The 25,575-nt window shown below is 45.8% G+C and overlaps 1 protein-coding gene across 3 annotated transcripts in view; it reads left to right on the forward strand.

Annotated features, from left to right (window-relative positions):
• Positions 1 to 25,575, forward strand: part of RMND5A (required for meiotic nuclear division 5 homolog A) — a 683,833-nt gene that overhangs the window by 383,268 nt on the left and 274,990 nt on the right. For all 3 annotated transcript variants that reach the window (XR_011282312.1, XM_069632185.1, XM_069632186.1), the window contains one exon: positions 14,118 to 14,218. Coding sequence is in view for 2 of the 3 variants with exons in the window: in XM_069632185.1 (XP_069488286.1) it covers positions 14,118 to 14,218 (101 nt within the window). In the remaining variant the exon portion in view is untranslated. The remainder of the gene's footprint in view (positions 1 to 14,117; positions 14,219 to 25,575) is intronic.

Genomic DNA, 25,575 nt, shown 5'->3' on the forward strand with positions numbered 1-25,575 from the left:
CTTCTTTTTTCGCCATTTCTTGTCAGTTAGTTCCTTCTGGGATTTTACGGTGTTGTTTGAATCGCGTTTGAGTTCGTTGTGTATTTTACCTTTGGCGGGCTTAAGCACTGAAGCCCCCCCCAAGCTTCAGTGTGTCTGGAAAGGCAGGAAGTGAGGGAGGGCCCCGAAATGTCCCTTGCTTTTGTCTATGGGTGTGCCTGAGTGAAAATCAGTTCGGATTTGCCGGCTGGCTGACCTGAAGGACAGCCACCCCGCTGGGAGATTGAATGGGAACTTACTTAAAAAGTGAAGTTTCTGGGACTAGAGGCACAGTCGACCACTGGAGGACAATATCCGATGAAGACGATGTGAAGAGACTCAACCGCAAAGTGCCTGGTGAAACCCTACAGCTGTGCTGACCCTGTTTTTGTTTCAACTGGGGAGACCTGTACGGGATGACTCCCCTCAGCCCCTCACCCTCCCTTGGGCTGGTGGGACCAACTAGCCTTGAGACAAGCTTAATTTTGGCGCTACCCCTGACTTGCTGTGCCTTTCCAAAGCTGCAGAATCCCAATGCCCTGACCATCATCGAGTGCATTGTCTTCTGAAGTGCGGATCCAATCAAAACTTTGGGAGCATCCAGAGGACCCTACAAAAGCAGGAAGGCTTCATCCAGAGCCCAGGACGTAGGGATCAAGTAACTTGTAACCACAGCTGTTCATTCTTCTTTGGCACTGAGAAAAAGGTGTTAAAACCACAAAAAGTCACTGAATCAAAGAGAATCGATTGCTGCAGAGCCCCTCTCTCGAGTGCTGCTGCAGAATCCTGCCACATGTCCTCCCCTTCGTCACCACGACCAAGGACCAGTAACAAGGGGCTGCTACACTGCAACAGTAAGGCATCGAGCTGGAATGAATTCTTCAGTTCACAGGTACTGTGGGGCTTGGGGCACATCTACCGTTTGCCAATTGTGGTGCTTCCTAGCTTGGAGAACTATTTACCACTCTTTTTTGAGTTGGCCTCAACTCATCTGCACTCGCCTTCCAGCTTGTGCTTCATCAAGATGGCTCCTCTTGAGCTTCTTCGATTTCTTTTTTTTTTTCTATTTGAACTACTGACTTTTTTAAAACCTTTTCTAAGAGAGCTTCAGAACATTGAACTAGCCTATTGACTCTGGCTGTCCTGGCTCCCTAAAGGCCCCTTCTGAACCTACTGGCTTTGGCAGTGCTTGTTGCCTTACTTGTTTTAATTGTTGAACACTTATTGCTGGGATAAAAGACTGCCTACATCCCCTGGGAGAATTTGTTTTTCTAAGTACAAAGTATGTTCTGATCTGACTATAACGTTTCCCTCCTTATAACTCAATATTGTATTGGTACTGACCTCAAATGATGTCACTCAATGTGCTGGAATATGTAAAAAAGGTGACCTCAACCTTCTCTGTGGGACCTGGCCATACTTGAGAACATCAAATCCAGTGATGAAGCTCCCCATCGAGGCCAACCACCAAGGCTCTCGCCTGAGATTGACGGCGGAAGCAATTGGCAAAATTTCAACCCAATATAAAGCTTTATACATACAGGATTCACAGCCGATGCAACAGCCCCAACTAGATTATGTTCTATTGCTGATGCCATATTGACTAAACCAGCCCCGGCAAAATCTCTCTCTCTCTCTTCAACACCTGCACGATTTTGATGCTACTCTCAGTAAGCGGAGAAAAAGTATGAGGCAAGCAAAAAGACTTGCAAAAAGACACCCAACAATGGTCAACCAAGAAAGTGCATGAACAAGCATTAGAGCCTATAAACATTGGTTGAAAGGACATCGGAGAATACTATACCAACAGGATTCTGAATCTATGCTGCACGCCATCTGCAGTAGAAAATCAAGACTTTTGGAGCCTCATTAAACCTTTGGCAAAACCCATTGACGAACAGCTTTAAAATGACGTCAGTGAGGTCAACTGAATATCTCATTTCGAAGACCTGTTTTACCATTAGCCCACCTGCCCAGAACTTGATCAGCCTCATGACTTGACCCATTGGGATATTGATTATGATAAGGACACGATCATAAAGCAAATTGCGGGCATGAACAATTCAAGAGCCCCGGGCCCGTACAGAATCATCAATGTTGAACTGAAACTGCATAGGGAAACCTGGGTAGAACTTATTTCAGAGATCATAAGAAGATGCATTATAAGGAAGACAATCCCTAACTATTGGAAAACACTCAACATAATCCCAATTTTTAAAAAGGGTAACCAGTCCAACCCTGGAAACTACAGGCCAATCGCCTTGCTAGATACGATCAGCAAGATTTTTGCATCTTTAATTCTGGACAAATTCCAATTGTGGTCAAAGGAGGAGGACTGTATCAATACATTTCAATCAGGTTTCGTCAAAGGCCTTGGCACGGTGGCTAATATGATGATCAGTGCACTGAAAGCCACGATCCTAACTGGTCTTCCGAAAGTCTACATGGCCTTTATACACCTGACTCGGGCCTTTGATGGGGTGAATCGAGGGAAGTTATGGGAAAAATTGTCCAATTGGAACTGCCCTTGATCAATAATAGATCCTACGAAATCCTTGTACTCGGAAACCACCATGAGGGTGTGATTAAACACTGCAGGCCTATTGTCAAATTCGATACACACCTTTAAGAGGGGTCACCCGATTTGTATAACGCCTATATAAGAGACATCGAAGACCTGGATGCCTCTGCCAGAAGCTTTCCACCAAAAATTGACAGAGAAAAGATATTGTGCCTTTTATGACATCATTCTGTTGGATCAAATAGAAATGGGCCTTCAACGCCAACTGGACAACATTGTGGCGTATTTAATAAAAAGCGACCTCCAAATCAATCCAACAAAAACGAAAGTTCTAGTTTTGGGAGAAACGGCTAAGAAAAAGGGCAAATTTTGTTAGCATGTAGGAGTCAACCTGGAAACAGTGGCAAACTTTAAATACCATGGCATTACTATTAGTAAGAGCCCAGTAGAATCGACAATGCAACTCAAGAGATTGCCAGGATGAAATCCTTAGCTGCACAGGCAATGGCTCTTGATAAAAAATGTGGGTACTTTTCCCTTGTTCCAACATTGAACTTCTATAAAGGTAAGGTCATTCTGGTAATTGCTTATGGCGCTGAAGCAATGCAGAGGATTCTCACCCAGCTCTGGACCAAACTTAAGGCCTTTTTTGGCGAAAAGTGCTGCAATTACCACTCTCGTCGCCGATTGCGTCCATCAGACGAGGACTCAGCCTGGTCTCATTAAAGGCAGTTACAGAAAGAAACAGCGTGTTGCTCTACAGAAAGATTCAACGACCACTGTGCCCCAAGATACTGGACCTCATTAAGATTGAAATGGACAGTGGTAAGAATCCAATGTTGACGAAATGGGCTCTTAACAATGTGAACCTTTTGTATGCAATGGGAAGCTCTGAAGTAGAACTTGAAGCAAACCCATCCAAAGCCAAGCTGAAATTGAACAGATGGGAATGGACCCAAACTTTGGAAACGGCCAGAAAACACAAATTAACTGCTCACCTTCCGGTAGAAACACAGAAGGTGGTCCAACTCAAGAACTATCTGTTAAAATTTCCAGATGGACACCTCTGAGGCTCACTTTTGAAAGCGAGAATAAATATCTTAAAGACTAATGAGATTCTAAAAATCCGGCGACAATCACCAACTGATTTATGCTGATACTGTGGAAATAAAGAACAGTCAGTCAGGCATCTCTTATGATCATACGAGGGCGCTGCGAAAATAAGAGACACTTATTTACGAACATACTCTGCATGACGAAGATATCTGGTGACCTAGACTAATCAGTGGAGATATAGTCACATACACAATAGCGACAGCTAAGATGATGCAAGCCTTTCGACTAGATTAGGAATTGAGGGGGGTTAGATTGTAGAGCGCAACTCGGAGATCTACCTTGGTGAGGTGCTTCATCCTTTATTGGGCCCTTGCATCCAAGGAACCTCCTTCTCAAAGAAAAATGAAGAACGTTTAGATGCTGGACTTGTAGCCCATTCCTTTTATAGAAATTGTTTATACAATTAAAAGCAAATACAAAATTTAAAAAGTTGCTATTAGTTGCTGCTTTTTAAAGATTGTCCAACTATCCTTGTGTAGATATACATAAATATTTACACTAGACTTTAAAATGTGCAACTGTTTACTTGGATACCTGCATTTACTGATTTCATTGTACTGCTCACCAGCTCATATTACCCCTCTTTGGTAAGCCTAGCTGCTCAGTCACACTACCAACTTGTGTAGTACATGCCTATGTTAAAAGGTAGGTTACCTAATACCAAGTGATAAGTATTGGAAGTCCCACACTAGTTGGACACATTTTTACCTAACACATGGCACTGATCAACTGCACTGGCACTGCACCTGCTCCAACATGGCACTGCTTATACAGCATTGGCTATGCTGAGTCCCTGCTTACACTCTCCTGTTCCTGAACACAATCCAATGACCCCACGTTCACTCTACTGGTATTGGGAGTAGTGTTGCAAGTGAGCTCCAGCACCTGGCATAGTGCTCGCTCTGACACTGCAACTCTCCCTCCTTGCACTTAACAACACCAGTACTGCAATGCAGTGTTGCGGTAGGGCAGAGTCTGCATCCCTCTACTCGGCCAAACTTCATATACCATCAAATTGCTATGCAGGCTGTGTTAGTCTGGCCCACTGTCTACGAAGCTGGTCCATTTCCCCGGAGCCAGTAAAGCAGCTCAACAATTCATGTGCCCTTTGATCTGCACAATGAGAGTGCAAGTATAGATCCTTCTGTACAAAACATGCGTCTTCTTTGCAAGAAGACTACAGTACTGTCGATAGTGTTGGAATTAAAGTTAAAACATTTTTCAACCACAGGCGACTCCACCGGGTGATTGAAGAGGGGAACAGAAGCGATGAGGAAATGGTGGTGGTGTCCCTAGATGCAGTCAAGGATTTGGATTCAGTGAGGTGGCCATGGTTGCTGGCGGCCCTGGAAGAATACGGGATGGGGCCGGGTTATGTTAGGTGGGCGAAATTGTTGTACAGTGAACCACTGGCCAGAGTACGCACGGGATCGGTCATATCTGAGAGGTGGCAACTCAGTAGAGGCACCAGACAAGGGTGCCCCTGGTCCCCGATGTTATATATTCTGGCCCTGGAGCCCTTAGCAGTGTACCTCAGACAACAATATGACTTGGTCGGTATTGAAGTAGGGGGAGAGAAACACCTAATATCCCTATATGCTGACGATTTGTTACTGTTTTTGAAATATCCGGAGGAAAATCTTCAGTATATTCTAGAGGTCATGGAAAAGTATGCAGAACTGTCCGGCATAGCGGTAAACCCCCAAAAATCGAGCATGTTCCCATTGGGGAGCTGCATAGGAGCCCCTCTGGAACGATTGCCAGTGTTGTCCGTACCTTGGCCCGCTGATTCTTTCCGCTACCTCGGAATAGATGTGTATCATACTGTGGAGGGGGAACACTTGCATAACACCGAGGTGGCTGTGAAGAAAATCCGCACGAATATGAAGTTTGGGAGAAGCTGCCGCTGGCGATGATGGGGCGGGGGGCGATGCTCAAAATGGTGTTCCTGCCTAGGCTGCTACATTTCTTCAGTAATATACCCCACCTGATACCCAAGAAGTTTTTTGCCAAACTGAACAGTATGTGTAGGGACTTCCTGTGGCACGGCACCCGCAATAGAGTGGCGCTATGGAAGCTACAGAACTTCCATGATAGAGGGGGCATCAAGCTGCCGAACTTTGAGGCTTATTATGTAGCCAGTCAATTTCAATATGTAACCAAATGGCTCTCTGATGAAGAAACTCCTGAATCTAGGCTGTTTGGGCAGGACTGCACCCCGTTTTACCTAAAAGAGATTATCTGGGTTCCTAGACTTGAAATTAATGAACGCTGTGTATGCTGTTGCTTGGGTGGAAGATGTGGCACAGAGTGTGCCAGCTGATGGAGAACCCGTGCCCGTGTTCCCCACAGGTGCCACTAGTTGCCTTAACTAAGGGAGACAACCGGCTCAGGATGATAATCAGGACCTATTGGCAATCGGTTGGGCTGGCCACATTGGGAGACATATGGCAAGAAGGGGCTATTAAAGAATTCGAAGACCTGGGAGAAGAGACAGGGTTGCATGGAGGCCAATATGTTACGTATCTTAGGCTAGTGCAGACTATTCGCAAAACCTGGCCGGAGACTGTACTGGCGGAAGAACCAGACGCTCTAATCGGAACGATATATGACATATCGGAGGGAGGGCATGAGATCTCTAGACTATATCAGATGGTGATGACCCGGGTGGGGAAGGATTTGACTGATTTGAGGCTGGACTGGGAAGCGGAGGTGGGGGCACAGTTGACCGATGGAATGTGGGAACGAGCCATGGGATACCACAAGAAAGTGTCCAGAAATGCTAGATTGCAGCAGATACAGTTATACATAACGCATAGAGCCTATATGACCCCGAAAAGAATATCTAAGTTTGCAAACGCAGGAAGACAAGCATGCCCGAAATGCAATGAGGAAGACGCTGATATGGCACACATGTTCTGGTCTTGCCCAGTGATCGAAGCTTTTTGGGGGGGAAGCGGCACGGAAACTAGCGGATAAAGGGGTCCTGCTACACATAGAAACGCCCTGGGTCTGCCTGCTGGGAGGGTTTCCCAGACCACGGAACACTAAACACCTTGGGAAACTGAGGGACCTGGCATATGTGCTTGCTAAAAGAAGGATAGCCATGGGCTGGAAGCAATGCCACAAGCCACGGGTAGAGGTATGGTGGCGGGACTTGCAAAAATGGGCAGAGGCTGAAACGGTGGTGTGGCAGGAGGCATGTAGCAATTGCGGGGAGGAAGATGTAGGTAACCTTACGGCTTGGAGAATGTTAATAACAGGACTGTTTGGCACAGTAGTAGATCCTGCAGCTTCGGAAGGAAGCGATACCCAGCCACACGCAGCGGATACAGAACCGGAAATGCAAATAAGCTCTTGAGAGGGGGGGGGGGAATTGGGGTGCAGTAATGAGTGTTAATTGATGTTTACGAGTCTGTTGTAAATAATGCTGCAAGTTTGGTTTGTATTGTTTGCTTTCAAAATAAAAAAAAATAAAAAAAAAAAGTTAAACCTTTTTTGATTCCAAGTTAAGAATCTGTAATGTGTTTCTTCTTTTAATATGTCCACCTTACGATTGTGTACATCTGTGTATTTTACATCACAATCGAAGTGTAATGAATTAGACCTTAGCATGAATCAACAGATGGCACTTTATTTTGAATGATTATACCCTGTTGTAGTCGATTGTAAAATAGTCCAGCTCTCAAAATTAAGGTTGGCAAAGCAAGAGCTACAAGGTGGTGCTGGGTATCCAACTCACCAGGAGCTTCCACTGGGGAACGAGGAACTGGACATAGTGTTAGGCAAATTCTTTCCTCTCCAGCACTGCGGGTGAGCTTATTTTAACAAAAGATTCTCCTGGGCCCTTGTTACAGTATTTTGCCCACTGTTTGGGACACCTGGCCCAGCCTACGCACCGCGTCCTGCCTGGCATCTGTGTTTCCCTCTTCTGCCCTCCTGCCCTGATTGGTCAGATCGCTGCTCTTAACCGACCTTCCCAGGGCAGCCTCTGGGGTTAAGGGGACCCAATGCAAAGGGCTGCTCCTACAAGATGCGGCTCCATATAGTCTTTGCAGGTGCCAGCAGGGGAAGCCAGTGGCCAGCCGTAAACCAGCAGCTACTAGTAAGGTAGGAGTGGCCTCTGCGGGGAGTAGAACAATTACTCTACCCTAGAAGGCCGGCCACATAGCAAACTTACCTACACCAGGACAATTATGTGATTACTATACTCTGCCTCCCTCTTTCCCACTACACGGGACTCTCAAATCTAGTTGTGCTTTATCCTGTACTCACAACTGCTTTCTGAAACGTAGGCCTCTCTCCCACTATACAGGACTATGAAATCTAGTTGTGTTCTCAAATCTAATTGTGTTCCATCTTGTACTCAAACTGCATTGTGAAACTTAGGCCTCAACCGCACAACACAGTCAACTAGGTGCCATGTCAGTCACAGGCCACAACAGAGCAGCACGCTGGCGCACTACTAGGCCCAATGAGACCCACTGCAGTCATACCCTACCCGTGCCATCACACAGCCCACCCCCCTTCCACAGCGCACCTTCAATGTGCATCCCTCACCCCTCCTCCTTTCCCTCACCACACCTACCTCCTTCAACCTGTCACTCTCCCCCACCCGTAGATCCCGCTCTGCTCAACTAAAAGCGGCAAGATGGAGAGATGGATTAGAGAACATCGTCCCACAGAACCCACCAGCGAATGCAGCGAGACACCTAATAGGCCCATCACACTACAACTGCGCCAGCAACCAACCCCTGACACCTCCCACTCACACTTTTGCCAATCACCTTGCCGGCTTGTCCGCTCCCATTGTCAACGGTGGTGACAGCAGCCATCCTCCAGTCCAAACCGGCCTCTACATCCTCCGCTGCAGCCTCCCAAATCCTCTCCAAGTAGGACAAACTTGTCAACACCATTGGCTTGAAAGTTTTTTCCAATTCGGTGCTCCTACTTTGTAAGGCTAACACCGCGCTCATCCTGGCATCGGCCAATGTCTGGCTGTGGAGGGAGCTAGCTGATAGGATAGGCTAGAAGACTTCAAAGCTGGTTTGTCGGACACCAGAGTGTTGGCACAGGATCTACTGGAGGCTGCGGCTCACCTCATGGATACCTATGCTCAGGGCCTTATGGTCGGGGTTGATGTTTACCGCCAAGCGTGGCTCCTTGCAACGAAGTGCTCAATGGAAGTGCAGGACAAAGTTCTGGCCTTCTCTTTGATGGTAAGGAGTTGTTCCATTCCTTCACAGAATTCCTTCACAGATGAGGAACTCACAAAGACTAAGGCGAATACCCAAACCACCAAGTCTTTATTGGTCCTGGCAAAAGGGTCAGCTAAGGCCCCTTATACAGAGAGGTCAGGGTCCTAAACTCGGTCCTTCTGTGTTCAGGGGGTTTCAGGATCGCTGTGCGTGCCGATCTGAAACTCCGGTTGGCAAGCCCCGCTGTAGGCAACAACAGCAAGGTGTCGGTTTTTCTCTCGGCCAGCAGCCTTCTCTCCAGGGACAGGTAGTCTCCCTGCTGAAAATCATCCAAATGATATCTTTTGTCGGTTGCACAAGACTCCCGTGTGAGGACTAATTTCGTCTCATCTGGAGGTATGGCAGACCATCACAGAAGACCAATGGGTTTTGTCCATCGCTCGGCCGGGCTTCCGCTTGCCGCTCCCCCCCTACTCCACCCTTCAACCCTCCCTTCCAGCAGACTGGGTCGCCCTCCCTCAGAGCCGAGGTACAGAAACCTCTAGACCTCAGAGCTGTGGAGCCTGTTCCCCTCAGGGAGCAAGGGGATGGCTACTATTCCCGTCTGTTCAGTGCCCAAACCAACCAGGCTGGCCTGCGCACTATCCTCTATCTTTCCCAGTTCAATCGATCTCTTCCCCAAGAGAAATTCAAGATGATCATGCCTTGCCAAATAAAGTCCTCTCTTCGGAATGGCAATTGGCTCAGTGTAGTAGACGTCCAGGACATATACATGCACATTCTGATTTGGAGCCCGCATTGGAAATATCTGCGGTTCTCCCTGGGAGAGGAACACTTCCAGTTCCGTGTGCTCCCTTTCGGTCTCAGCTCGGCGCCGCGTGTCTTTACGAAGATGTCGGTCATGGCAGCTTTCCTCAGACTGCAGGGGATTCATGCATATCCATATTTGGACGATTGGCTCCTGCGCAGTCCTTGCCCACAAACGGCCTTGTCCAATCTTCAGTCTCTCCTTCAGCTCCTGTTCCATCTTGGGCTGTCTGTGTATTGGCGGAAATAGTCTGACCGTCTCTTAAGACCTGATTTTCCTGGGTTTCTGTTGGAATACGGTCAGTAGCAAGGTGTTCCTAATGGCGGACAGGATTGCAGACCTATCAACCACGTGTAAACTCTTCCTCCAGTCCTCGCCCATGATGTTCTGGTGGTTCCAAAGACTTCTGGCTCTCATGGCCTCTTGCATGCTAGCTCTATTTCTTGCACGTCTGAAGATGAGGCATACTCAGCTAGCTCTTCAGAGCTGCTGGTCTCCGGCAACGGACATAGATGCCAAGATAATCCCAGTTCCATTCTGCATGAGGGCGGATCTATAATGGTGGTCTTTGACTGATAACCTTTCAGTGGGGGCTTGCTTCCAGGAGCCCTGCCCACAAGTCACGGTGACCACGGATGCCTCCCTTCTGGGGTTGGGCGCGACGCTATGTCACCTCGAGGCATTCAACCCATTGACACCTCAGGACAGGCTGTTCCATATTAATTATCTGGAACTCCTGGCTGTGTTCCTGGCTCTTAAAGCTTTTCAACCGTCCATCACCAACAAGGTAGTCCATGTTTGCACGGAAAAATCTGTGGCAATGTTTTACATCACCAAGCAGTGTGGCACCAGGTCCCCTCTCCTTGTAGACCTAGCCGTACACATTTTGGATTGGGCCATCCAGTGGAAAGTCTGGCTCCAGGCTGTACACCTCCCGGGTCACATCAATGTAACTGCAGACTCACTGAGCCGTCAGTCGGCGGTCAGTTACAAGTGGGAAATAAAGAGCGATGTCCCGTCCTAAATTTTTGGCCAATGGGGCACTCCAGACGTGGACCTCTTTGCGACTTCTACAAACAGGAAACTTCCTCTTTATGCATTGAAGGACGGCCTTGGAGCGTCCTCCTTGGGAAACGCCATCGAGATCCTGTGGCCTAACATGAAGGCTTATGCAATTGCCTCTGATTCATCAGTCACTCTGCAAGCTTAGGAGTGCATCGAACTGCACTCTCCTGTTCATAGCTGCTTGGTGGCCAGTCAGATTCTGGTTTTCGGAACTTCAGCATCTGTCGATTCTTCCTCCCATCAGATTGCTGCTGATTCCCAACCTTCACCAGAGTGATCACCAGCTGTGGCACCCCTACCCACAATCATTCAGCTTGGCAGCCTGGTGCCTGAATTCAGATCTTTAGCGCAGTTTAATCTGTCCGAGGACAATATGCGCATTATCCAAGCGGCCAGAAAACTTTCTACGAGGGCTCAATATAGAAGCAAATGGATCAGTTTTTGCCACTGGTGCTTAGCTAAACAACTTGACCCCTGGCACGCTACGGTTGACACTGTTCTGTTCTTTTTGTATCCGAGCCCTTTCATGGATCTCATCCTTTATCTCTAATCGGCTGCAAATCATGCCCCTCGACCAGTTCATATCCATATCACGACCAGTGTGTAAAGGTGTCCCCCAGGGAGAATCCACATCAACCCAATCTTCAACTTCTACATGCAAGCCATTCCCGCAATCATCCGCTCGTAAAACCTTACCTGCTACAACTACGCAGATGATACCCAGATCATCCTCAAAATCCCAAACTCTGAAGGCTCTGGTAGCCCGGACCTGTCATCCTGCACTCTGACATTGACCACTAGATGACGACCAACCACCTCATCCTCAACCCTGGGAAAACCGAAATCCTAGTGTGCGGGAAAACATTGCTCCTCCCCCAACTAATCCTGTGACCAAACCACTAGGGCAAACACTGGCACCCTCTCACGTGGTACAAAACCTTGGACGTGATTGGACTCCCTCACCCAACACACCATCAGCGTATTCAAAACCTGCTTCTTCCACCAACGATTCTCAGGCGGATTATCCCCTACCTCACCTATCCCCACCGTTTCTCAGCCATCAACTCCCTTTCCCCTCTAGACTACGCAAACTGCCTCTACCTAGGAGACCCGGCATCCCAACTAACGAAATTCCAAATAATTCAAAATGCGGCAGCACTCCTGCTCATTAATCTGCCCGCCAGAGAACACCTCAGTCCTACCCTGAGAGTCCTCCACTGGCTCCCTATTGCTCAACGCACCACCTTCATAGCCATGTGTATCACCCACCGCGCAGGCCACAACACTGGCCCGGAAATCCTCAGACAAAATTGTCCCCTACCAACCTTCCAGGAACCTCAGATGTTGCACAGCATTTTGCCTAGTGATCCCACCCACAGCTCCACAAGTCTTAGCGGTTCCTCCTTCTCCGTCCAAGCGCCAATCATCTGGAAGTCCCTTACACTACGCATTTGCAACACTGAAAACCACCTAGAAATTCAGGAAAGGCCCTTAAAACCTGGCTTTTCCCAATGCACTCCTAATCCACTGCATCCGAGAATACACCACTAATAAACTCCCCTGCATCAATCACAACACAAGGGCCGGCAGCTCTCGCAGCGGTTTCACCTGACCCGCCACCACCAATTGCTCAACAACACTGCCCGTCGACAAGTATTCCAGGTAAGCCAGCAGCTTTCGTTGTGGCACACCTGAATCACATCAACCCACCCACAGCAACACTCCCACCCAACAAGCACTCCAGGTAAACCAGCAGCTTTGGCTGTGGCACACCTGCAACATTGTCACCGCGCCCCCTTGCCCGCCGTCCTACAGAACAGACCACAAACAAAGTGATAAGTAGCCCATGGTAGCACACCCCCATCACTAAGGAATCACTGTGATTGTTAACCTGCATCGCTCACTCAGGGAATTCTCAACACTAGCAATCTCCCACTACAAATGTACTCCCGAATCTAGGTATAACATACCTTACTTTTACATTACAGAAACATACTGTGCTATAGGCTGAAACCTACGGCCTTTGGAAGACTAGGCCTCTCTCCCACCATGGAGGATTCTCGAAACTATGTGTAGCCTCCTTCTTTGTTGATTATATGATATGGCCTACTGCATTTGAAACCTAGGTCTCTCTCCCACTATACAGGATTCCCAAATATAGGTGTAGCTTCCATCTTTGTTTAATATATGCTGATACCTGCTACATTTGAAATCTAGGCTCATTGGTATAGGATTCTCAATTCTAGTCCTGGACAAATATGGCCCCAGTCAAACCATCCTGCAGTTTACGGTACGTATATGTCGCACCACTAGTGTGCACACAGGCCGCAGGCACAGCCAAGCATCCATGCACGATAGAATTAGGCTATGGCTATGCACATCCGGTCTAGGATCGCACATAGCCGTCCAGACTGAAACACCTGATGTAACTCAACACCTCTGCCACTAGCATAGATGACTACCACCCCAAAGGAATCCGGTATAGCTGTCCTAACACAGACCCTCTCAACAATAGCAATCTATCTCAAACCCTCATCTGCACCCACCCAAGTGTCTGACATCTCTTGGGGATGCTTAGTCCAGCCTTGCCAGCTACCCAAGTCTTAGAGCGGCAATATGCACACATGCATCTCCTAAGCTTTACTCCCTAGAATTTCCCACCACATCGACCACGATCACCAAGGGCGTTCCAACCGAGAAAAAAGTGCATTGAGGCCACACAAGTGGGGAAAGAGCGATATATAAATAATACAATACAAATACAATAATATGCAAAGATATCATTGTATCTATTATTTATGACCTAATATGTTTTCACTGTCATATAGATGTATTCTAATCTTTGTGCATTTGAGACCATCTATGAATAGAGATAAATTCACATCATTGTGATTGTTCAGCATCAGATGTAGCTCCTGGTAACTGTTGGTTTAAAGCTAACCAGGCTCTTCTAGGTGATAAACAGAAGCTAAATAGCTCCCAGCTCCCCTGAATTTCTGTAGTCATCAAATATTGAATATGCTGGAATAATGATGACTATGTGTACAAGAAAATAAAACTGGAACCTTGCGTACATATCGGTGGGGAAGAGTTGATGGACTGCAGGGACGATAGCTGATCATTTATTTTTGTTTCCGAATAGGTGTATTTGCCACTGGTCATACAAGATTAATTGTGATGTGACGGAGACCAGCGTGGTTCTCACAAAAGATTAAGGAACAGAAGGAATTTGTTCTTGGAACTGTAAAGTCAATATGTATTTGCGTCTGGAAATGAGCAGACAATCCTTCTGTAATGTACTTTATAAACTGTCCGGTCCATTGTATGGAGTGTCCAGAATGTTTTCTGTAATTTTGTACCTTTAAACACATTTTAATGTTATGGTTTTCAGGAAGCTGGCCTTTCCATAGACTCCAGTCAAAAAGAACCTTTTGTAGAACTAAACCGGATATTGGAAGCATTGAAAGTTAAAGTTCTAAGGCCTGCATTAGAGTAAGTAGATTTTCTCCCCGCTGTGTATTTGCAATTTACATGCAGCAATTGTGTATTGCTTCTTTTCCCGCAAAATATTTTTTAGAAGATATGAAGTGTTAATGATCTCATACTCTGCAAAGAGGTTAAGAAGTCTTAAGGTAACATGAAATATAAAACTAAGTTCTCGTTTTCTTCACACTATGTCGGGGAGAATTCTCATTTCTCTGCTAATTCCCTTCAACCTTAGAGACTCCAGCTGTTTTGCTGGACTTTGAATTTCTATGCTGAGACCTTTTTCTCACTCTCTCATGTATTTTTGATCTGATTTGGACTCTGTTTCTTTTGGTTTTGTAGTCTCACAAACTCCATATGCATCACCTTTTTGTATTGGGACACACAGCACCTTCAGTGCAGTGTCACAGAGAAGTCCTTTGGATTTCTCTTAAGGTTTACATACCTTCCCTTGGGTAAAGTACTGTCCCCAAGAGTAGTAAAGTGAAATTGACTTTACTTACCTGTTTTTCCCATGTAGGCCCAGTACAGCCCAGCTTATGTGGAAGTGCTGGGGGGTTACTTAGTAGCCCCTTTTCCTACTTACTCATGTAAACATTTTTGTTACCCTCTCTAAATTTACTGGCTGGTGGCATTGGTTTAATTTTCCTACCATTTTTACTGCGGGCTGAATCCTCAGCTGCAGTAATGCACCCATGGGTGCCCATTTTGTAAAAATGGCCCGGGTATTCTTTTTTCAGCATTTCTTGCTTTTGCTGTCTTTCTTGGGTTTTACTCTGTGCGCAAAACCAGGTTTGATCCCCTTATTGTTTTTTTTCTTTGGCGGGCTTCAATGGTGAAACCCACCTATTGCTCCAGTGTGTCTGGCAGGGCAGGAAGGGAGGTGCCTGAAACTTCCCGTCCTTAGTCTCCTTAGTTACCTGAATGCACCCAGTGCTGATTGGCTCCCTGATGTTATGTTATTAACATTTGTAAAGCGCGCGTTCACCCAAAGGCATCATGGCGCTGGAAGGAAGCTACCCAGTCGGAGAAGACCAGTGGAGTGGTCAGGCTTAGAACATGTTGGTTTTCAACGCTCTTCTGAATCCGAGATGGTTAACAGTGGCCTTAAGAGGTTCAGGGAGGCTGTTCCAAAGTATGGTCGCGGCAACAGAGAAGGCTCTACCACCGAGCCTTGCCCGGTTAAACCTGGGGACAGTGAGCAGGTTAGAAGTAGCAGAGCGGAGGTCCCGGTCCGGACAATATCGGGTGAATTTAAGCTGCAAAAGTTCAGCACCCTGACCGTGAATAGCCCGGTGAACAATACACAGAGATTTAAACTGAATTCGTTGGTTCACCGGGAGCCAGTGCAGTTGGCGAAGCACTGGTGTAATGTGGGCACCATAAGGGGAGCCAGTAGCCAGCCTAGCAGCCAGGTTCTGCATACGCTGAAGGCGATGGATGAGGCCGATAGGTTGAGACAGATAGAGCGAGTTGCAATAGTCCAGTCGTGTGAGGACTAACGCGGCTACCACAGGGGGGCGGAGGGCTACCGGGATCAAGGGCATGACCCTCTTAAGGATTCTGATCTGGTGGTGGGTGGACTGGCACACGGCCGCAACCTGGTTAGACATTGACAAAGAAGCGGAGAGGATAACTCCTAAATGATGTGCGAGTGACAGCTAGGCTGTGTATAAATGGGAGAAACCTGCATAAAATGGTGAGGTCTCTTGAACAGAAGGCAGAGTCGACCACTGGAAGAAACATCCGACTTGGAAGAGAAGCCTGTTACACGCTCCTGTACTGTTGAACTGCCCGGTGAAGCCCTGCTGCAGTGCTGAAGCTCCAACTTCATATCGACTACAGAAGCCTGGAATGGACGACTTCTTCCCTTGGGCTGGTGGGACCAACTAACCACAAGATGAACTTTGCTGGAACCCCTCTCTCTGCTCGCTGTACTTCCTTGCAGCTGCTGGAAGCTAGTGCCAGTGGTCGGGAACACCAGAAACAAGTGCATCGTCTTTAAGCTGGACCCGTGCTCCAGGAAGATCCTGAGGACCCTCCCAAAGCAGGACAACCCAAACCCCATTAACATCAATAGAGTGCTGTATCCCAGAAGCAGGGGGAGCCCATAATATGTCCAAGAACCGCGGTGGAGCTATTTGCCAGTAGCTGAAACCACGAAGTGCCGCTGATTTGCAATGATCTTTCAGCTTTTTTAAATTCACTGGACCATACTTCCCAAAGTTTTTGTGAAATTAATCTTGTTAGGTTTAAATCCTCTGGGACACTGGCTATGACCCTGCACATAGCTGAATAGGTGCTCTGGCTAGCTGCTCTTCATATTCTGTTTATTGTAGAGATGGGCTGTTAAGAGGTGGATTTTCATTGTAATTGGTAATAAAATAATGAATCTGCTCAGCCCTATAGAAAGTGCTGTCTGGAGAAAGTTTCAGTTGGTGATGTGTGCGAACAGTTGAAATCAAATCATACCAGGGGAATTTGGTGGTGATATTCTCCACCCATGAAACCTTTGATAAGAATGGATCCAAATTATGCATTTTAGAGTACTTTTTTCAAAGGAAAAAAAGGCTAAAAATATATTTCTGATGCTTGTGAATCTGCTTAGAATCACATGATGTGCATATAGTCGACATCTAGTGTTAATCACATAGTTTTGCATCTTTCTTTCATAGATTGAAAAGAGACGTCAACATGGGCGTGTCTGTAGCACTATCCCTACTGTGACGTGTAATACCCACGTCGAGTTCCCCAGATTGCATTTCCACCATACTGGTCTGTAGCATTAATGTGGAGCTTGGGATAACAAGATGTATTGCTAAATATTATCGAGTCTTCGTACTGCGAGGAGTCGGGAATGAGAGTCGGACAGAGGTTTGCCATGGTTCTGGTTAAATACTTTTATTGAAAATTAAAGGGGTTGGGAAAAGGCCTCTGACCCTGCTCTAAGAAGAATTTCCCTACCTCAACCAAAACTAAGGATCTTTCCGTGTCAGGATGTCAAACACAAAACTGTCCTGTGTCCAAAGTTCTATTCTGACCCTCACACTATAAACTAAAAGATGGAAAGGGGACATTTCTTTAACTTGGGAAGGTTTCGAAAAGTGTCCATAAAGGAAGTAAAAGGTTCAAACCAAGGTTCTTCAGGAAAGACGATTCTTGGCCCCAGAAGTTGTTCCCTTCCTATGGATTCTTCTTTGCCCCTGGAAGGTTTTATATATAATACAATAGTTCATGGGACCTATACAATAGTTCCTGGGACCTGTCGAGGATAAAAGGGTCCTTGTTCCAGAGGGTGTTTCCCTTACCATGAATTCTTCTTTACTCCTTGGGTTGTTATACACAATAGTTCCTTTGGCCTTTACAGGCCTCCTACCAGACGTGTACACTAAAAAACTGTTTTGGTTTCTCTCCATTAGGTTGTGTGATTTGTTTTCTTTCTTGTTTAACACCATCCTTTCCAATTGCCTGGAATACTCGCCTTCCAGGACCTTTGTTTCATACACTTGAAATTGCCTGGTATACTTGCAAGCAAGTGGATAATTGCATGCTTTATTTGTCAGCTATTGGTGCATACAGCGCAACAGTCTTTCTCTTTCAAATGAGGCTATTCTGAGGCACTTTGAAGGCCGCCTTCATTTGATTCCATCTAATCATGAGGCGCCACCTCAGTGGGATCTAAATATAGTTCTTTCGCCTTTGATGCACAATCCCTTTGAACCAATGGCAGCCTGTGATTTTGATCTTTTTACATGGAAGACCGTCTTTTTGGTAGTCATTTCTTCGGCTAAGAGGATCGGAGAGCTTCAGGCTCTTTCCTCAAAGGTACCTTATTTGATTTTCTTATCTGAGGTGGTTTCGGAATTCCATCTAAACCAGGATATCCTCCTTCCAATGTGTCAACCCTGTCTGCATGCATCTGTGGGTAAGGACGTTTTACATAATCCGGATGTATCCAGAACAAGTTTTATTTAGAGAGAACGAAACCGTTCAGGAAAGCTGACCAGATTGTTATTTAAGGTGTGGTCTTTCCCCGGGGTAATAAAGCTGTCAAATCCTCTATTGCCAGGTGGGTTGTTTAATGTATTGCAAAAGCCTACGACATTAAGGGGCTTGTGATTTCTTACAAAAGGCAAGGGCGTATCAGTAGTCTATATTAGGCACATTCCCCATTTCAGAAATGTGTAGGGCTGGTCAGTTTTTTTTTTTTTTTTTTTTGCAAGCGCAATGCTTTGGATGCACCCTCCAGGAAAGATGCCAAATTTGGCCAAGGGGTGCTCCGCAACTTGAATTATGTATATGCTGTCTCCTCCACCCTATCTAATATTGAGGCTGCTTTTTAATCTGGTCCTAACTAGTTGGGAAGGAGGGATAGCAGGACGTAAGGGAAATGAAAAAAAATACCTTCATGGTCATTCAGGTTCTCTTTGTCCATGCTCTCTCTCCTTCACAACACCCACCCAACCATCCCCATTAAAGCATATACTTGATTTCAACCGCCAGTAGGCGAAATAAGTAACTGGGGGTGGGCAGTTCATGACATAGGGTTCCGGGAGTGGGCGCACAGAGTGACACATGCGTGCGGGATAGTCTCACAAACTCACATTTCTTAAAGGGGCAGTTATCTTTATCAGCTTTTTCAGACCTGTCTGCATATGCAGGCATACTCATCCAGTTCTGAAGGAGGGACAGTATGGACTAGGAGAACCATAATCACCATTAAGGTAATTACATATTTTTTTTCTATTCTCTGCAACCACTTCTGTCAAGTCCGTTTGTAGTGTAGAGAGTTTGATCTTGAGTAATCACTTCTTGATTTGTTTGAAATAAGTAATTTTTTAGTAATAGTATTTTCTCCAGGAGCTTTCCTATCAGTTCCTTTGCTTTCTATTTATGTTTCAGACAGGACAGATAAACCTTTCACAACAATACAAATAAAAATACAGTATTAATTTATCAGAGACTGTTATAAACATCACTTCTGGTTACCCACTAAAATGTCATGCAAGTCTTTTAAAGACGTAATCCATGCTATAATCGGTGAGATTTGCTGACATCCCATTAAAACAAACATCCATAACAATTCCGCAGCAGTGTCGGTATGTTCATGGACACATTTGGAAAAACGAATGACCCTTAAGGACCTGGTATATTGACAATCCGTAAATTGATGTTTCATCGTCTCTTGATGGTTACTTTCCTTGCACAATATGTAGTTTCATTTTTCTTTGCTAATGTTAATCCTTGGGCCTAAAACTTCCCTTGTGGGGTCTAGATACAATCTGAATTCAGAATTAGTTAGATCGGCAGGGTATCTCTTTGGCTCTTTATGTGAGCAAATGCTTTATAAAATGTATATGCTTTGATCTTTTCTTCTGTTTTACACAAATCCGAAGAAGGTATTTCTTTTGTACCCTTACAGTGTTCGTAATAAGGACAGAGCTATCAACCCACAGGCATTCTAAAATTGGAAACAAAAGTAGAAAATGTATTAAGCAGAGGAAGACTTATATATGCTGGCCATATAGATAGTCTGGTTGTGTTTATCCAAACCGAATGCGTGCAACGTTGGCAACAAAATGTCATTGTGTAGTGCTCATTTTCTTTTTAAAACAAACTCGGAATTTGCTCAATCTAGTCGTGGTGGCCCGATGCTTGATCTCCCCTAAGATGATCATGGCAAAGATCTTACTGGTTGAATCAAGGAGTGCAATAGGTCTATAATTAGACTGGGCTACCTCCGTCTCCCTTTTTGTAAATATAGTCACTATGTAGGATAACTGCCAAGTTGGAGGAACCATTGATGTGTTGATATTAATAAATCAAATCTGTAATAATTTGGACCATGCATGCACGTTGTACTTTATTGTAATTGATGCTATTTTATAAAGACTAGCAGCTCTAGAACTTTTTTATTTCAAGGTCTGATGAATCGATTATCCTTAACAAGGGAATGTACAAGATTTTCAGTAATATAGTAATTTAAAGGCACATATTGTCCCACAGTAGGACGTCAAAATCAGTTGCACAGCCATCAAAGTTTTTCCTTCAGTGAGGGTATTACCCCTTTGTTGGTAATATTAGGTCTCATGTAAGGGGACCTGGCTGTATTCTCTTCCGTTACCAGTGAAACAGACTTGTTGGTGTCAATTGTAGCTGAAGGACTAGGCTCTATTTACTCCAGTTTTAGGCAAACCCACTTTGGTTGCTACTACTGTAGCAAATGTAGAAATGTCATTTTGGGTCATGCTTTTGCAGTTTTGTCTTTTTACACTTGTACATTGGGATTGAGTTTACTTCTCGTACCACTCCAGCAGACCTCATAAGTGGTGCAGGGAATGATAAAGTTGAAAGACATTTTCTTTTGGAAAAATTTCTATTAAGGTTACTGCTTTTTTGATTTTTGTTTTTTTTGGTAGTTGTTTTTTTAGCCCATCCTCTAATGGGTCAGCAAAAAAGACTATCAGTCGTTCAGCTCCCACCGGACACACTTGCCCCACGCTATCTCCTAACGACGGGCCACATCGTCGGCTTAGGGGGACAGAAGCACTAATGCGAAAGTAGCAGATGGCGCTGCCATTCTCTCCAATGTGCATCCACCGCCTCTGGCTCTTTCTAATATTTCCAGGAAGGCTTTTAAGAGGTTACACTGTAATTTGTCATACAGCAGAGGGTTTGCGCACCTGCACCGGTGCAAGGAGGGCTCAGGCACAGGTGAAGTTGATGCCCATCTTGCCGAGGAAGGCTCAGTTTGTTTTTGTGGTCGCTGAGGGGTCATTTTATGGAAAGGGTTCTAAGATGCACATTTTTCATTTGTGCTTGACAATAAAGGGACCTGGTCCCCACGACCACACCCTATTAATTGGCCCACTCTGCGCCTACCCCAGCAAGGCCTTGCATCAGTGCGCGTCCACCTAACGCCCCCTCCCAGAGGCTGTGGGAGGCCTGCAGACTGTAAGTGTAACCGAACTGTGAAAAACAAACGCTCTTGACGGGAGACTTTGATGCGCTCGGATTGCACATCTCTGTAAAAGGCTTCACTGTTGGAACAGAGCTGGACGCTTTACAAATTGGCCTCAACGTGTCAAGGGGCACGGGAGACCCATGGAGCAGACGAACAGGTTCTAAGTCAAAATACAAATTGCCTATAAAGGCCACTTTTAAACAACCTGATTTATTTCGTTTTTTTTACTGGAAAAGGGAGTCGAGTTCCACTTCCCATCACTCTATGCAACTTCCCATTTCATTATTTCCCCCTATTTTGAAACTTTGGTTTTACTTGCTTTCCCATTAAACTGTACAGTATTCACTAGAATTCATCAAAGTTCTTTGGAAACGTATTTTACATGTTTTTGCCATAAAGTTCCTTTCCGTGGTCGTGTGTCTCCAGCAGGGAGGGTGGGTTTTGTTTGCGGGAGCAGGCTGCATGCCGAAAAAGTAATTTGAGAGAATTCTGCAATGTGTGTCATGGTTTAATGGAATCAGGTCGGCTATCCTCGCCTGAACCAAGTGTTTGGAAGGCCTGCACGAGGTGCCTCTGCATAAGTAAAACACGCCAGAAATGACAATTCACCTTAGGCGTGTAACTTCAGCTTCGATTAAGGATTCGGCCGGGGCCAAATAGCTGGTTTTCAGACGAAATTCAGCCGAATATTTACTCTAAGCCAAAGTTCGGTACACCCCTAGACTGAAAGGCCAAATGCAACACTGAGATTGAGGAAGGGACTAATGTGTTTGATGTTTAATCGGACAATGGTTGATCCTGAAGAACATTGGAACCTCGAATACTCCCCCGAAAGGGGTAACCGTTAGGGAGTTTTACTAAAGTTCACTTGTGGTAGGACTGTAGAAGACTCACTCTTCGGTGTATAGGGCTCCACTTCTTAGGTTTGGCCTGAACTACCCAAAATGTTTGATAGCTATGGTCGAGCAGCCAGGCTTAGTCTAGGAAGGAGGGGGCTGTAGATGAGTACAGACCTTTGTGCACACTTATAGTCAAGGAAACACACACTGTAGTTATATAAGCATAGGGTTATTATATACAGTAAGGCAATGTTCAATTCAAAATGCGATTCTGGTAAGTACATTTTCACAAATATATACAGTAGGACATTTGCAGTAGCAATACTCCATTCAATGGTAGACATTTAGATGAGAAACGGGTAAGTATCAAGAGTAGCTTTGGGTTAGCAAATCATTCATCAACTAACGTTTACTAAATCGCAATACAGGTAAGATAACTTTGTGTAGGCCTAAACTTTAGAAGTCCAACCCTATCTGTGTAAAGTCTCAAAAAGTCAGATGGGTTGCTGGGGGACTAATAGTCCATGGGCAGCAGAGCAAAGGAAACCAGACCCTATCAAGTTGTCAAATACACAGATCATGCTTTTCGTAGCAAGTAACACATTTTGATTGAAAGGGTTCATGGGGTCTAGGTAGGCCACCTGATGAATTTCAGCCTAAAGGACGGATGGCCTAAGGCCTGGGAGAACACGGTTGGGTTGTCCACCCCAACGGGCCTGGGACAACATCATTGGGTTGTCCACCCCAACATGACACTAAGGGCTCAGGAGGAGCGAAGAGCAACACAACTGCTCACATAAGTACCCAGGAATGAGACAGTACCTTCTTCGATGAAGAACAGCGATGTCTTTGGCGGGCCTCCATGGTAAGGCAACAGCAGCTCTGGTTCGGTATTCTGGCCTTGGTAGCTGAAGAATGAACTTTTGGTGGGAGCAGATGGTCCGATTCGGTCACATGGGTGCCCAGCAGACGATCTTCGTGGCACTTGTTTGTGGAGGCTTGACACAGGCTTTGTAGCAGCAATAGTTGTTGCCCTGCAGACTTTCTTCCTTCACTCGGTGCATGACTTGGCTGAGGCGACTTCTACGATTGGGGATGGAGTCTCTGTAGGCCCAGACGGATGCCCACAAGTTTGTAGCCGAAACCGTGCGCGACTAGACAATGCACCGGAGCAGTGCCAGAGGTCCCAGGGTATTCGCAGATTGCAGCCCTGGAAGGTCGCAGCTTGTCATGGGATGGCTCAAACTGTAGCTGTTCTCAGGACTGGTTCGACCCACCAGTCCAAAGGAGGAAGTCGTCTGGTCTGGATCTTCCCTGCCACACAAAATAAATGGCTTGAGCAGCAGCAGTTACTCTGTTGGCTTTGGTGCTCCCTGGAGGTGGATGCAGGTGTCCTTTCTTTTTCTTCGGAATGGATCTTCCAGTGATACTCTGGCTTCACCATCAATACCCTCACCTTTTATGCAGGAACACAGCCAGCCAGTCAGCATGCATGCTACATTAAAACTTTGGCTGGACCAGGGTGGTCAGCCAGGCACCCAGTCAGAGCTGGATCCAAGCAGACACACTGGACGACAAAGACCTGAGGAGTTTCGGTGGACTCCCAGTCCGTCCAGAAACACTGACTCCTGCGGGCAGGTTTCCCAATGGGAGCTTGTTGAAGGTAAAGGAGTGCACAAGACTTGCCCCACCTAGGTCGGCAGGAGAAATCTCAAGAAAGGACAAGTCATTGAGGGTTGGTGAAAAAAGAAGACTGGCACCATTTTGGGACAAGGGTTCCCCATGTGTCTCTTACCGCAGCTGCAAATACAGCCTGCAATGTAAAGTTCATAAAAATCAGGAGACAATCATCCACTGCCACCAGCCACTCAGACATGTCACTGTAACTAGAAAGTTACAGGAGAATTGAGAAAGGGGATAAAGTGTGTCCCCTCAGCCCTCTACATAAGGTGGGATTTGCTGATCTCATAAAACAAAAGCATAGGTAAGATAAAAAGTATCCGCCTATACTTGGTAACAGTTATCACAAGGAAAAGAAAAAGGCAGCTTAAGGAGCTCCCAGCAACACTGTACAGATGCCTGAAAAGTTGGAGTAAAGCATGACTCCAAAAATATAAAATAAAAAGTGCTAAAAATGGTTCACAAAGGTAGAGTAAAAGACTGAGTGAGTGTAGAAAAAGGTTCCCACTCACTCATGAGAAGTGGTAAAAAATCCAGGAGTCCAGCAAAAAATGTTGGGACTCACAGGTTGGGAGAATTATGCACAAGATGAGAATTCTACTGAACAGCAACAAGCTCAGATCTTTCCATCAAACGATCCCTTGTGGTTGAATTCATATTGTTAAAAGAAAGATTCTCACCAATTCTCTGTTTTTAAGCTTTTAGTTTTCCCAAAATGGATCAGAGCATAATCTTAGAAAAGAATAGTCCAATAAAGTGGAATGATTGTGGGTTGGCCCTGTATTAGTAATGTTTATTAGAGACCCTTTATCAGCCAAGACTGAATAGATGTAGATTTTGGAAAACAAGTTATTCACCCGCCATGAGTTTCTTTACGCTTAGAGCGGTCCGTTTAGATCTTTCCATACCTCCCTTTGTTAGGGAGAATTTTAATTTCTTGTGCCAATTCCCCTCAAACTGAGAGACTCCCAGCACATTTGCTACTGCAATTCTTTATACTTTAATGGAGTCATGCTTTCCTCTGTGTATTGTAGTGCAGGCATATGTAATTGATTTTTGCAGTCCACAGCACCCTATGTGCAGTGTTGCTGGGCGTTCCCTTGGACTCCCCTTTTTATTTTATATTATTTTCCCTAGAGAAGTACTGTTCTCAAGGATAGCAGGACACCTTTTTATCTTACTTACCTTTCTTTAGTGGGATCAGCACACACTACCTTATGTGGCGTGCCGAGGGGCTTCACTGTAACTCCTTTCTTAGTGCTCAATGACTTTTTAGTTACAGTAACAGACAAACCTATATTGCTAGTGGCAGTAGATGCATTTGTCTACAAATGTGTGTAAGTTACTCACCGATTGTTTCCACAGCTGCAGTATAGCACCCGTGGGTGACCATTTTCTCAAAATAACCCCAGTCGTCTTTTAACGCCATTTTTCGTGTGTGTTCCTTCTTGGCCCCTCTTCTACCGTTCCAGGTGGAGGTGGGTCCTCTTTGAGTGTTGCCTTTGGCTGGATTCCTTTCTAAAGCACGCCAAGGCCCCAGTGTGTCTGCTGAGGCAGGAAGTGAGGGAGGAGCCTGGCACTTCTCTGACCTTTGTCTGAAGGTATGCATGTCTGGAACCAGTTGGAACTGGACGGATGGCTGTCCAGAGGGACAGCCACCCCAGGTGTATGACAGGTCCATATGACTGAATGAATGGGTTCATGCATGAAAGGCAAGGCTTTGGGGACAGAAGTTGACCACTGGAACTGAAGCTCCAAATAGGCGTACAGCACCTCCAGTAACCGCAGAAGCACAGCTGCTGTCCTGAACCTGTTTTTACATCGATTGGGAAGCTCTGCCAAGGATGACTTCTGCGTCTGGGCTGTTCGGCATGCCCAGC

Source organism: Ambystoma mexicanum, chromosome 6q, assembly GCF_040938575.1.
Source record: "Ambystoma mexicanum isolate Mex_15411 chromosome 6q, UKY_AmexF1_1, whole genome shotgun sequence".
NCBI lineage: Eukaryota > Metazoa > Chordata > Amphibia > Caudata > Ambystomatidae > Ambystoma > Ambystoma mexicanum.